This window comes from Penicillium rubens, assembly GCF_028828025.1.
Source record: "Penicillium rubens strain IBT 27055 chromosome Unknown utg000003l_segment0_segment0, whole genome shotgun sequence".
Classification (NCBI taxonomy): Eukaryota; Fungi; Ascomycota; class Eurotiomycetes; order Eurotiales; family Aspergillaceae; genus Penicillium; species Penicillium rubens.
This window is the reverse complement of record NW_026890601.1, coordinates 2,117,454-2,129,536: the sequence shown is the minus strand read 5'-3', so window position 1 is coordinate 2,129,536 and position 12,083 is coordinate 2,117,454. Positions and strand designations below refer to the sequence as shown.

Below are 12,083 nucleotides of genomic sequence, written 5' to 3'. Positions count from 1 at the left end.
AGGGAATAGACTGTGTAGGAAGAAGGGACCGTGCAACAGGTGTCAACCGTCAATGGCAATAAATCTCCAGGTTGGTCAAATGGCGAGGTTCAGTTCATGTTCTGCGCGCGCGAGTTTTTCCGGACCGCTCCAGAGATCCCGAAGGCGGAGCTTAGTCATCCCCGTAAATAAACCCGCAGTGGAGGTACTACACTTGAACGCGGATGCATCTGGTCTAACCTTTTATGATTGTGCAAGATGTCGATGCAGCAGCGCAAGGATGAGATCCTCGCAAAGCGGGCCAAGCTTGCGGAGCTCAAAAAGCAGCGCGAGCTGCGCCAGAAAGAGTTCACATCCCGAACCAGTGTCGGCGATACTTCAGAGGTAAACGCGGCATGTGAATGAATTGCGGAGCTCGTCCAAGTCTAACAACCTTGCTAGATTATCTCACCAGTTCCAAGCCGTACAGATAGTAGACACGACCTCGATGACTTGATCTCTCGCTTGGTCGACCGCCCAGGGTCGGCCTCCCTCAGCCACGGCGCCGATGGCCAGTCGCGGAGAGGAAGTCGACCAACCTCCGTGTTGAGTGCGAGCCAACTAAGCGGGGAGAATCCAGATACATATGCAGCTCCATCACGACCCCAATCCCAGTCCATTGCCGTCCAGACAACAGATGAGCCTTGGATTTCCTCCGCAACGGAAGCCCCGCAGCCCCCTGATCTTGAACCCGAATACCAATCCATACCAAAACCAGAAGTTGTCACCTATAGCAAGGCCGTGCAAACGGACGGACTAGATTTCCAGCCCGAGACACCTGAAGGGTCTGTCGCTTCGGACGGTGAGGAGTCACCTGGTACCACGCGGTCGAGCAAACGTCTCAGTCGACGAGACCGTGAGAGAGACGAGGAAATTCGACAGAAGCTTCGTAAGGAAATTGAGGACGAGCTTCAAGCTACCAATCAGGTCGATGGTAATGAAAACACAGCTGCACAATCCGCAAAGCTGCGGTATCCTCTACGCAAACTCGACGATGACGAGCTGAAGGCAGTCACATCGTCGGATGATTTCCTGGACTTCGTGGAGCGCTCTTCCAAGGTCATCGAGCGAGCTTTGGATGAAGACTACGATGTCCTGGCAGACTATGAGCTGGGTGGAACTGATGGGCATCTGCAAGAAGACGAGGAGACTGGAAAAAAAAGGAGAGGAGTGCAAGAAGTGTGCCATTTCTGGGATGAACGATGGAGCAAGAATCGCATTATCAGTGATATAAGTTTCTCTCCCAAGGCAAGCTTCCCGCTTACAATAAAATGTGCTTTGGCTCATGCTAACCTTGGCTCCAGTTCCCTGAATTGTTGCTTGCATCATACACCAAGAATACTTCAGCTCCTCACGAACCCGATGGCCTTGTTCAGATCTGGAATCAGCACTTGCAAACTCGTCCGGAATATGTCTTCCACTCGACATCCGATATCCTTACCGCAAAATTCTCTCCTTACCATCCGAACCTTGTTGTTGGAGGCTCCTATTCGGGACAGGTGCTCGTATGGGACACCCGTTCCTCGCGTGCCGGTGGAGGCTCTCCAGTACAAAAGACCCCCTATCAGGCGGCGGACACGCCCATCCCGTTTACAGCATTTCGATTGTTGGCACACAGAATGCACACAATATCATGACCGCTTCCACGGACGGTGTGGTCTGCGGTTGGACGATGGATATGCTCTCTTACCCACAAGACCGAGTGGAATTGATTACACCTCCCCCATCTAAGACCGAGGATCTCGCTCCAACCACCATGTCGTTCCCTCACACTGATCCTACGTTCTTCATCGTCGGCACTGAAGAAGGAGTCATCTACCCGTGCCACCGGTACGACCGGGCCGGAGCCAAGTCTGGCACAGACCACCGCCTAGCCTACAAGGGGCATACGGCATCAATCATGTCTACCGCATTCCATCCCGGTCGTGGACCAGTAGACCTTGGCGATCTTATGCTGAGCTCTAGTTTGGACTGGAGCGTGAAGCTCTGGCGTGTGCGGCCACCTGCGACGACCGCCTCTGCCACGTCTGGCCTGGCCCAATCTCAAGTCGTTTCACCCATTCTCGACATTACCCGTGACGATGTTGTCTACGATGCCCGCTGGCACCCGACCCGGCCTGGTGTATTCTCGCTCGTCGATGGTGCTGGCAACGTCGAAGTCTGGGACCTCGCTTCAGATACTGAAGTGCCAGTCGCGCGTGAAGTTGTCGACAATACCCATGGCAACATCATGTCCCGAAGCCTTAACAAGGTTGCGTGGGACGAGCGTGAAGGACGCCGCCTGGCAACTGGTGGCCTCAATGGTGTCGTTACAGTCTTTGAAGTTGGCAAGGGTCTCTGTGGGCTGCCAGAGGAAGTGCCGGCGGACGAATGGACGGGTATGAAGCGGCTTGTTGGAAAGCTGGAACAGAAAGACAAGGATCGGGTGGCTTAGGGTTATCACTGCAAGGGCTGTGTCTTTTCCAACGATTGTCGATGTAGTTTTCTTCTGCGGGCCGACCTTCCCCGTCTACCTTTTTTCCCTGTGAGGTCTCCCGTCTTGCTTGCCATATACCCCCTTCCCTTCGATCACATAATTTGTGCATGTGTATGTATCTCATCGCCGTTGCAATAGAAAATCGTCATTATGTCCCTAGATTCTTGTTCCCTCTTCATCTCCGACCAAATCATCTCCGACTAAATTACAAAACTATACTATGAGGATCCTGAGGACCAACGATAATGAAAAGACGTGGGAAATGGGCCTCTGGCCAGACCTCAAAATCAGACTCGACTTTCGGCCGCGGGATGTTGCCGGCCACCGCCGCGGATGTCTCCCGGGGATACCGAAAGCTCTTTGTAGCCAGCCAAGTCTACAGGCTTGGCGTCTGACAGTCAAGCCCTCATATGTCTCGTCATTGGCTACCCCTACCCCTATACTTTGATACAGACATGATCACAACTTATTGCGTGTGCCTTAAAGGTCTCGACCGACAAGAGCAAGCCAACAAGCCAACGAACAATACACATAAATTATTGTCCGCATCGGCTCCCTTCTATCCGAGATTTGGAAAAACGTCGGTGTTCTAGAAAGGGCGAGCTCTTCTTGTCCCCGATATGAGAACCCATGGGTATGGAATGCCGAGATCAGCGCGAGGTTGTATTTATAACACCGAAACCTCTGAGGCAGAAGCCCGAAAGATGGGGGCCAAGCCAAGCACACGACCAGATGGCAGCCAGTTTCCTAAACCGGAGGGCAAGCAAATAAGCTTCTGTAAACCGATGTATCCGATACGTATGGACTACATTGTTATCGTGAGTCAAGAGCCATCGACTTCGACGATTCCCCGAGATGCTCCCGCAGCAGTGTGTCATGATGTCACTCATCTGACTTCGAGAGCTGATGGTTCAAAAGGTCTTTGAAGATCTGTCCCAAACCCATGGAATCATTGCTTGGATTCCACGGAAGACATCAACTTCAAAATAACAGACTCGCAACGGGCCTGCGCCTCACAATGTTATTTAGAGAAACGCTAACCTTGGTAGGTGATGAGTTATTCTCCCTTTTAAACGACGGCTTTGTCCCGATGGTTGACTCGGCCCTTGCCTCATCATATCCCCGTAAATGCCACGGATGTCTCCGCGGTCCGATATGCTTTCGGGGATTCAAGGGTTTCATTGTTAGATGTTTTCTTATTTAATATATCATGCCATCAATGGGCCCATCTCTACTCACTTGTTATAGCACGGACGAATTGCTACAGATGAGGTTTACAATTTTCCCTTACTCGTTCTCATGGGTGCCGACTGGAACCAGGGACACCAACAACCATACAGTGGCAATGGCCTAGTGGGACCTATTGCTGCCATTGCTGCTGTGCAAACTGTATTCGTTGCAGCGAAGTTCTATACTCGGTTTATGCAGCGGGTGAAGTTTGGTCTCGATGACTATCTGATCCTACTTGCCCTAGTACGTATCCCGTTCAGATATAGCTATTTGAACACACTATACTAACATCCCGATGTCTAGGTTGCAAGTTTGGCATGCTCAATTATCTTTATTGTCTGTATGTGAACGATCTCAGCAACCAATCCAAAGAACAACGATGCTAACATATCATGCAGTGGCCGAAATCGGCGTAATTGGGTACCACTTCGACTACGTTTCTGAGATGCCTGATAAAGTGATTCTCGCGAGAAAGGTATTTTCTCTACTCACTTGAGCCCTAGGTAGCAGACTGACAACGTCCAGTGCACCCTTGCCCTTGAAATTCTCGATTATCCCTTCACTATCACCCCGGCCAAATTGGCCGTGCTATTATTCTATCTACGTATCTTCACAACCCGAAAGTTCCAGATCCTTGTCTACATAATAGGATCACTGGTTCTTGCGCTGGGAGTCAGCGTTCTTCTGGAGAACTTCCTCCAATGTCGACCATTCCCGTACATATGGGATCGAAGCATCCCAGGCGGAACGTGCATTCATCCAGTCGACGCCTATCGAGTTTTTGCTCCAGTTAATGTCCTTACGGGTGTGTTGATCCTTGTGATTCCCATTCCGGCTGTGTGGAACTTGCATGTACCTAAAGCACATAAAGTGGCCGTGACAGGTGTTTTTCTGTTGGGTGGACTGTGAGTTATCCAAACTTTGCCATCATCTGCGCTTGGAATAATGACAAAATACTGACGGGACATCTCAGAGGAAACGTGGCAAGCATCTCGAAAATGGTCATAAACTTCGCCGAATCAGATTTTGCTAGGGACGACCCAACGTGTAAGAGCCAATGCCAGATATGTATCGAAATAATTACTGATTTATATCAAACCAGGGTTCGCGGCCAAATATGGTGTCCTAACAATCCTCGAAGGCAGCTTGATTATCATCGCTGCTTGCATTATCAGCATTTGGCCTCTTTTCACCCAGTTCATGCCCCGGCGTTTTCGAACAACGTTCGCTAGGTCCACGCCTCGCAGGAGTCAACACCGGTCCTGGTATTCGAGGGAAACACCCGCAAAAGTTGAAAGTGTGGACGACATTACACGTCCCAGGGAGGCTCATTTACTAAGAGAGAAAGACAGAAATAGCTCGCAGTCGTCGCCTTCTTCGTTGGCGGATTTGGAGGATCAGAGATGGTCGATCCTTATGGATGACGAGGTGTGTGGCTCTCATCAAAATGTTGGGGAGTCATGAATAGAAGTGCTTTATATCTATTAATATATAATCAACGGGTCAGCAATAAAATGTGACGCCAACTAATTGCTGGATGACAGTCAATGCCTAGAAACCCCGAAAAATGTACTTTGGCTAGTAAACCAAAATGTATCTACATATCACAATATTTGAAGACTCTGAAAGCGATATCTGTGTTCAGTCAACACGACTTGGCGAGTTTTCGTACGTGCATTCTGTCAATAAGTGTATCTGAACCCAGACTTTTTTGGGTTTCATTCGTTAGCAAGATCATACAATTGACCAACCGTTGATAAAAGGCACTCACCACACCCTCAAGTACTTTTGATCCTCGCCCTTGTTTCTGATTGGCGAAGTAAAAGTACACCGTAAATGCGCCCACGATAGCAATGAGAAGAATATGGGAACTAGTAATGCTGTCAGCGAGAGCCCAGTGTCCAATAGGTTCTGAGACTTACCCAATTGACACCCAAACTGCGGTCAGATATTGCGGTGCTTCTTGCTGCCGGACAATAAAGCTGCCTGCCACACCTCCAAGCCCGTTACATGCAGTGACCGCCGCCGCAGTGGCCACTCGTTTCCACTGGCCCACAATATTGTTGGCCTGGAAGGCATTGAGGGCGGCCCAGTTCGAGATATAAGCACCGGTCGCCAAGAAGGTCCCGATGTAACGCACTGTCACTAGAGAAGATCCGGGAAGACCGAACATCAGGAAACCAGCTATGAGGACAAGGGCATTGAAGACGATCAAAGGCCCACGGACGCCGTAAAAATCTCCGATCAATGACGTGAGAATAACCGGGATTACAGCATAATAGTAGGGCTAGTGAAGGGGTCAGAAAGTGCGACATTTTATACTTTGGGTCAACTTACCGGCGTGGAAAGCAGGATGGATTTATTTGTGCTGAAACCCATACCGGATTGTAAAATGATGGGTAGAAAATACGACAAGGCAGTTGATATAAGATTGAGCAAGAAGAACATGACCGCAAAGCCGTAGATCTTCGGATCCTTGAAATTAGCAAGAAGCGTGCCCCAGGAAAACGGCTCGGGGAGAACATCAGCTCGATCATCTTGAATTCGGCGCGTTGCTAGACGCGCTTCTTGATCAGAAAGAAAGTAAAAGCTGCGCTGGGCATTCTCGGGGAAGTCGACCATCCACCAGTAGGTAACGATACCAAGGACACAAGTAATGAGACCCTGGACAACGTACATCCAACGCCAACCCGCTAGCCCGGCCACACCGTTTAGATGATTGAGACCGAAATTGACGATATTGCCAGTCGCCAGAATAACAACTTCCCCGGACTGCAAGAATGCAAATCGGAGCTGTTGTTCTCGTCGCGGGTACCAGGCGCTAACCAGGTAGGTCAGACCAGGGTAAATACCGGACATGGAAATACCGAGCAAAACACGCAGGACAATCATCTGCTGCCAGTTGCGAACAAAAGCAGTGCACAGTGTCAACAGCCCAAATGTGAATGTGATTGTTGAAAACCAGATGCGTGGACCGGCGAAGCGAACTGCCACTGTGCATGGCAGCTGAAAGACCACACTGGCGATTGTGAAAATAAATATGGAGACGGAGTACCGATTCCCCTGGTTCAAATCAAGGTCATCGAGCATAGTCGTCACCGATGCCGAGGATAGAATGCCTGAGTCAAGCAAATTGAGACTACATAAGAGCCCGCCGATGCTACAAAGACGGAGATCGACTTTCCATCGTACCCGCTTCTCTAGAGCAGCCCACTCACCCCCGCGCTCTGGGTTGAGATTGCTTTGGCCATCTTCAAGAGGAGCACTATCGGATACCACACTGTCGAACTGCGCATTGGTCTCATCTGCCACTGGCTCCGGGGTAGGGGCTTTTTGGGCCGTTGGTCTCAAAGTGAACGAGAATTGGCCCTTCTCTGAGTCGACCATCTTGACTTATTGTCTGAGCGATCAGGCCAATTCCCGATTTCTGTAATCAGATATATCACAGGTTAACTGGCTGGTGCAATCTTTCTTTTGTTTTCCCAGGCATTCCAGGATAAGAACGTGATAGAAGCCGGCGGAGTAGTGCGTCTCTTAGCGCGCGTATGTCAGACCTCGGATTAGCAATCCAGATATTTCGGGATTATCTTTTTATGATGTGTAAGATTATAGGGCTGAAACAAGCCAGTCTATGGGTCAATTCGTCAATTCCTCAAACTCGTATGGAGTAGACGCGTAGGAAATTTGAAGAATTCCCACTGAGGGCATGTGACCGGGCACATTCCAAATTGAACCCCGCGACATAGCTGAACGAAAACAACTTGGAATACAACAGCGTCTACAGCATACATACTCAGACTCCTCGCTTTCATGTTTAGGGGAATAATTAAGCGTCATGCATATTAGCAAGCTCCTACCACAGCTACGCGATCTCACTACCCTCCCCGTTACCCTTACCCACTAGGATCTCGGGCCAATTAATTACCTTATTAACGAATATACGGGCGGGTTTTAAGATATATTAGATAGAGATTGTGCTTTATACCTCCTAGTTAGATCAAATTTTCATTTTATGGATAGTCTTTTTGGGGTTCAAGACCCTAAGTGGTTGGTAAGACACTGAGGATCGTTAGGAGCTCGAGACAGCCTTTTACGATTAGGCTTTGGCTAATCTTGCTGCCGAGGGATTTGGGGAAATAACGAAGGAGCAACTGCAGTTGCATAAAGCGATCGGGATGTTGCTATGTGGTACAAAGACGAATGATCCGAGCACTATCTAGATGGATATCTTCGGAGGTTATCTATATAGGCAGATACCAAGGTATTGTTGCAGGGCCAATGCGTTTTGACAGATCATACTGGGATTTCTGGGGCTAGTTTTATGCTTAAGGAATTAATTCCGCTTTGAATCCTTGCATTGCCCATAGTTAAGTACCAACTAGTTGGTAGTGCTTGGCACGGTATTAGCCCCCACACACGGGCAATCTTGGAAAGAACCCCGTGGACATCAGCCAGTAAGAGATTGTCATTCCAGGTCTTATTGATATCCCGACAAGTGACCATGAAAAGTTGCCATTTGCGTGAACTTCTCAGGCATGCGAAGGGTTCGATAGGCCACTGGGAGAACCAGAACCAACGTGCACCTAAATATCTGAAGTATACATACAGTATAGCATGTGCTTATAATGTATATTGTTGTATATTGTGATCATATCTTCCTCTCCTTTTTACAAGGGACCCAAGGCATGTGGGTTTGTATAATTTTTTAGTACTCCGTACTCTCGTAGTACCGAAATGATCTTAAATTGGCCGGTGGCAGATTCTACTCCGAATGTGTCCCGGGCTGACAGCTGATATCTGGGGTGTGGAATGTGGAATGTGGGACTTCCAAGGTTGGAATAAAAGCATTGATTCATTTCATTACATGTGTAGATATTCACGTTCAGGTTGATGTCCAACTGGGCTCCAGGGCGATGGATAAGATCCGAAAGAGCCAATAGGAAGAAAAGGTCCAAATTAGAGCCTCTGCCGTGTAGGTCTAAAATAGGAAAAATCAAATCAAATCGAAGTATATAAGCATAGGCTATAGCAAAATGTACATAGAGAATATTCAAATATCCAAAATGTCACAAAATGTCCAGGTACAAAAGAAGATCCGATTGAACCATGGACCCAGTAAGCTTTGCGGCCCGCTGATTGCTCTGTTTGTCGCCCCACGTTCGGTCGAATGGAGAGAGCTTGCAAAACACTGCTTTGCCCCCCCACGATTTCTACTTTCTCCCTCTCCGCATTTCATACATCCCCATACCTACACTACATATCCATTATGGTCGAACTCATCAACCCACCCGAAACTCGCGAGCTACTCCCTCCCCTCCTCGCCTGCCTCCCACTCGCCTTTGTCTCGCCCCGCGCTCCCCCAGCTCTGTTACCACTTCTTTCTCCTATTCTCCGCCAACGGGTCGGGGTTCTTAGTTCGCTATCCACTTCGTCCACCGATTCATGGCTCCAGCTACTGTGCTGGGATTCTGGGAAAGCAGAGCGTCTGCAGAGGGTCATTGACGGTGCCACCTTCGAACCACACCCCGTATCGGGCGAGATCGAGCTTCCGGATGAACTTCCGGTGACATACAAGCGTATCGACGATGAGACTCTCAAAGCACAGGTTCCACTCGCTGAATACAGCTTGACGGTGGTCTATCTGTGGTGTCCGACGGACGAGGAGGGAGGTGGCCGTGGCTGGCGAGTCGCGGAGCTTTTGCCGCGGGAGGGAGCTACGGAGGATGACAATACCTGGGCTTCTTCCATCGGGGAGGCCAATATTCAGGCAAAGGACCAGCTCCTGGCCGATACATTAAAGGCTGCCGAGGAAGAGAAGGCCCAGGACAACGGCATGGAGAATGACGACGACGACGACGATGACTACTGGGCTCAGTACGACTCCACTCCCGGAGCCAAGACCCCCGCGCCGCGTGCTGCTTCATCAAAGCCGGGTCCATCTGGTTTATCTGAGCAGTCGTATTTCTCGCAGTACGGCGACGTGCAGCCGGCCATGGATAATCATGATCCCACGGAGGAACAACCGGAGGTCGGTCCGTCATCGCTCAACGGGGATATGCTGGCCAGTCTCCTGCGACGACAGGTGAACGGAGGCGATTCAGAGGAGGAGCCGCGCACCAACGGATATTCTCCAGACCATATCCCCAGTGATAAGGCCGCACAAGATTTAAACCACCCACGGCCGGCCTCTACATCTTCCGGTGGTTCTGATGCTATCGCCAAGCTGGAACAGGAGGCAGAGAGCCAGTCCACCTACGAGGTGGGGGTGAAACAACATATTGGCACGAGCATCAAAAGTTTGTTCCGCTTGGCAAAGGCCACTGGAATGCCCCGGGCAGAGTTCCAGGCATTGGTCTCGACGGAATTGGAGCTTTTGAATATTACGGATGATGATTAAGGCCCTAAAATTGTACTTGAGTGATACCCATGGACCATAATGTTTATTTGAGATTTTGGGTTCATCTTCGGCCAATCCGTTTTGCATATGTTGACAGCATTGTTGGGAGTGATGGTTTGCTTTGAGCATTTGATCTTGTTCTATGTCGAACACCTGACCAATAAAAACTCAAATTAAAAAAAGAAAAAAAATATCATACTACCTTGTTTGCGCCATAAGTAACTGGCATATAATTTGAGGCTGTGGAATCAATACTACATGGGTGCATCTCGCACAGCATACCCGATAAGGCGTAGTGTAGCCCAAAATCAACCTTTGAAAGGCCATGAAAGCTGCCTAGGCACCCAGGTGTGGCTAAGCCAAGGCTTATTTTATAATCGATGTATTGTTCTAACCAATTCAAGCAACTAGAATAATCTGAGGGCTGAGGGAGGCCACCCCACTTTTACACTTAAAAGGATGTTGGCCCCCATGCGACGCTTACGAGTAGAAGCTTCTTTTCTTTTCGTTCACACACCATGGCCGACGAAAAGAGACCAAATCCCTTTGAGGAAATGGGACGCTCTGATGAGGGAGAGGCAGCAGATCACCCTCCAGCATACACAGCCGGACCCTCAACACAAACAAGCCGATCAACAGTACAGCAGTCCCCTTCTCAATCAAGCCACAAACCAATCGCAATCCCAGCCATCACCTCCTCCTCTGATTCTCCTTTCATCCGTGCATATCCACCCGTCCTAAGAAACCACCAACTCCCCAAGGAATCCTTCCTCACCTTCCTTGACCAACTGAACAAAGACATAGTGGCCAGTCCGCCCCTGCAAGTCCTAGACGCAACAGGTGGAATCCTGAAGTCCGTCCCCATCCTATTCCCACTGCACTGGATTGGAACAGCTGTCAGCGGACTCGCAAGCCTGGGTAGCCAAGGAATGTCCAAAAGCCGTACGGACTCCTCCATCAAACAAGCTAATAAGGACATCTTCGGTCCGCGTGGCTTGAGAGTTGAAATTGGGAAGCTGGACGCGCTGGCACATGTAGCAAAACTTCCTATATTGGATTCTCAGGGCAAGATCAATCGACAAGCGCCTCTGTTTCTACAACTTCAGAATGAGGCGTCCATGGCAAACGCTGAGATTGATGAAAGGCAGCAGCAGGAGCTTAATTTGCAGCGGAGGATTGCAACTCTGCAACCCTGGATTGCTGAGCTCGAATTTGAAATTTTGCCTTGGTCTTCCAAGTCTAAGTTGACGCGGTTCAACGCTTCGTTGAAGAAGTATAATGAGCCAAGAGATCAGGAGATAAGAGACAGGGGTAGGCGAGGTGTTGTTTGCAACCAGGAGATCAAGCAGGAAGAAGATCCTTTCAGGAAGGCTTTGTGGCTTGTTATTCGGGGGGTTGAGGATGAAAGGCGTTAGTTAATCCGTGAATATATATCCCACTTCGGCACTTCTACATATCTACACTAGACAACAGCCAGCTAGAGAGACTCTTTATCAACCAGCAAGACTCCAGACCAGAAATATCTTAAAGCGAACATATGAGAACTTCGTGAGTAAGTATTTGTCCAATTAAAAGCCAGAAAATCCAACAGAAGGCGATCAAAGAAGAGATCAGACCAGATCACATGTCCCAAGCCATTGCATGAATCTGCATGGAAAGATTCCAAGGTTGCAATCATAGGACGCTATACATGTAGACCAACAATAAAGCGAAACTTTCAAGGTTCAATTTCTTTGAATACTCGACTCGACCAATGAAACAAGGAGGTGTTCAAAGTACATCTCACCCTTTTTGTTGATTGTATACGTACCCAGGTAGATCCGCCTGGGGCCACCGCCCTGCCCGGAAACCAAAAGACACGCAACGTTCTACTGTCATCCCCCTCCACATCTCCTTTCCTTTCTCATAGTTCTCTTGGCCTCAATTGTTGGGTGCCATGCTTATTTGGTGATTCTGGTAAGT

General features: G+C 49.2%; 5 protein-coding genes across 5 annotated transcripts; 4 read left to right on the top strand and 1 right to left on the bottom strand.

Moving 5' to 3' along the window:
• Positions 1-237: 237 nt before the first annotated feature.
• On the top strand, positions 238-2,452 carry N7525_007001 (uncharacterized protein; the record flags this gene model as incomplete). Its single annotated transcript, XM_061213887.1, has 4 exons — positions 238-363; positions 421-1,266; positions 1,323-1,536; positions 1,587-2,452. 4 exons carry the CDS (start codon positions 238-240, stop codon positions 2,450-2,452), a joined length of 2,052 nt encoding a protein of 683 aa, XP_061068318.1.
• A 1,341-nt stretch (positions 2,453-3,793) lies between these two features.
• N7525_007000 (uncharacterized protein) lies at positions 3,794-5,188 on the top strand (the record flags this gene model as incomplete). The annotated part of the gene is made up of 6 exons (XM_061213886.1): positions 3,794-3,967; positions 4,028-4,064; positions 4,123-4,199; positions 4,250-4,629; positions 4,698-4,771; positions 4,827-5,188. The coding sequence occupies 6 exons, from the start codon at positions 3,794-3,796 to the stop codon at positions 5,186-5,188; spliced, it is 1,104 nt and encodes a 367-aa protein (XP_061068317.1).
• A 218-nt stretch (positions 5,189-5,406) lies between these two features.
• N7525_006999 (putative MFS transporter) lies at positions 5,407-7,111 on the bottom strand (the record flags this gene model as incomplete). The annotated part of the gene is made up of 4 exons (XM_061213885.1): positions 5,407-5,430; positions 5,496-5,595; positions 5,647-6,011; positions 6,062-7,111. The coding sequence occupies 4 exons, from the start codon at positions 7,109-7,111 to the stop codon at positions 5,407-5,409; spliced, it is 1,539 nt and encodes a 512-aa protein (XP_061068316.1).
• Positions 7,112-8,990: 1,879 nt separating this feature from the next.
• On the top strand, positions 8,991-10,121 carry N7525_006998 (uncharacterized protein; the record flags this gene model as incomplete). Its single annotated transcript, XM_002567518.1, has 1 exon — positions 8,991-10,121. One exon carries the CDS (start codon positions 8,991-8,993, stop codon positions 10,119-10,121), a length of 1,131 nt encoding a protein of 376 aa, XP_002567564.1.
• A 518-nt stretch (positions 10,122-10,639) lies between these two features.
• N7525_006997 (uncharacterized protein) lies at positions 10,640-11,536 on the top strand (the record flags this gene model as incomplete). Its single annotated transcript, XM_002567517.1, has 1 exon — positions 10,640-11,536. The coding sequence occupies one exon, from the start codon at positions 10,640-10,642 to the stop codon at positions 11,534-11,536; it is 897 nt and encodes a 298-aa protein (XP_002567563.1).
• Between the last annotated feature and the right edge of the window lie 547 nt (positions 11,537-12,083).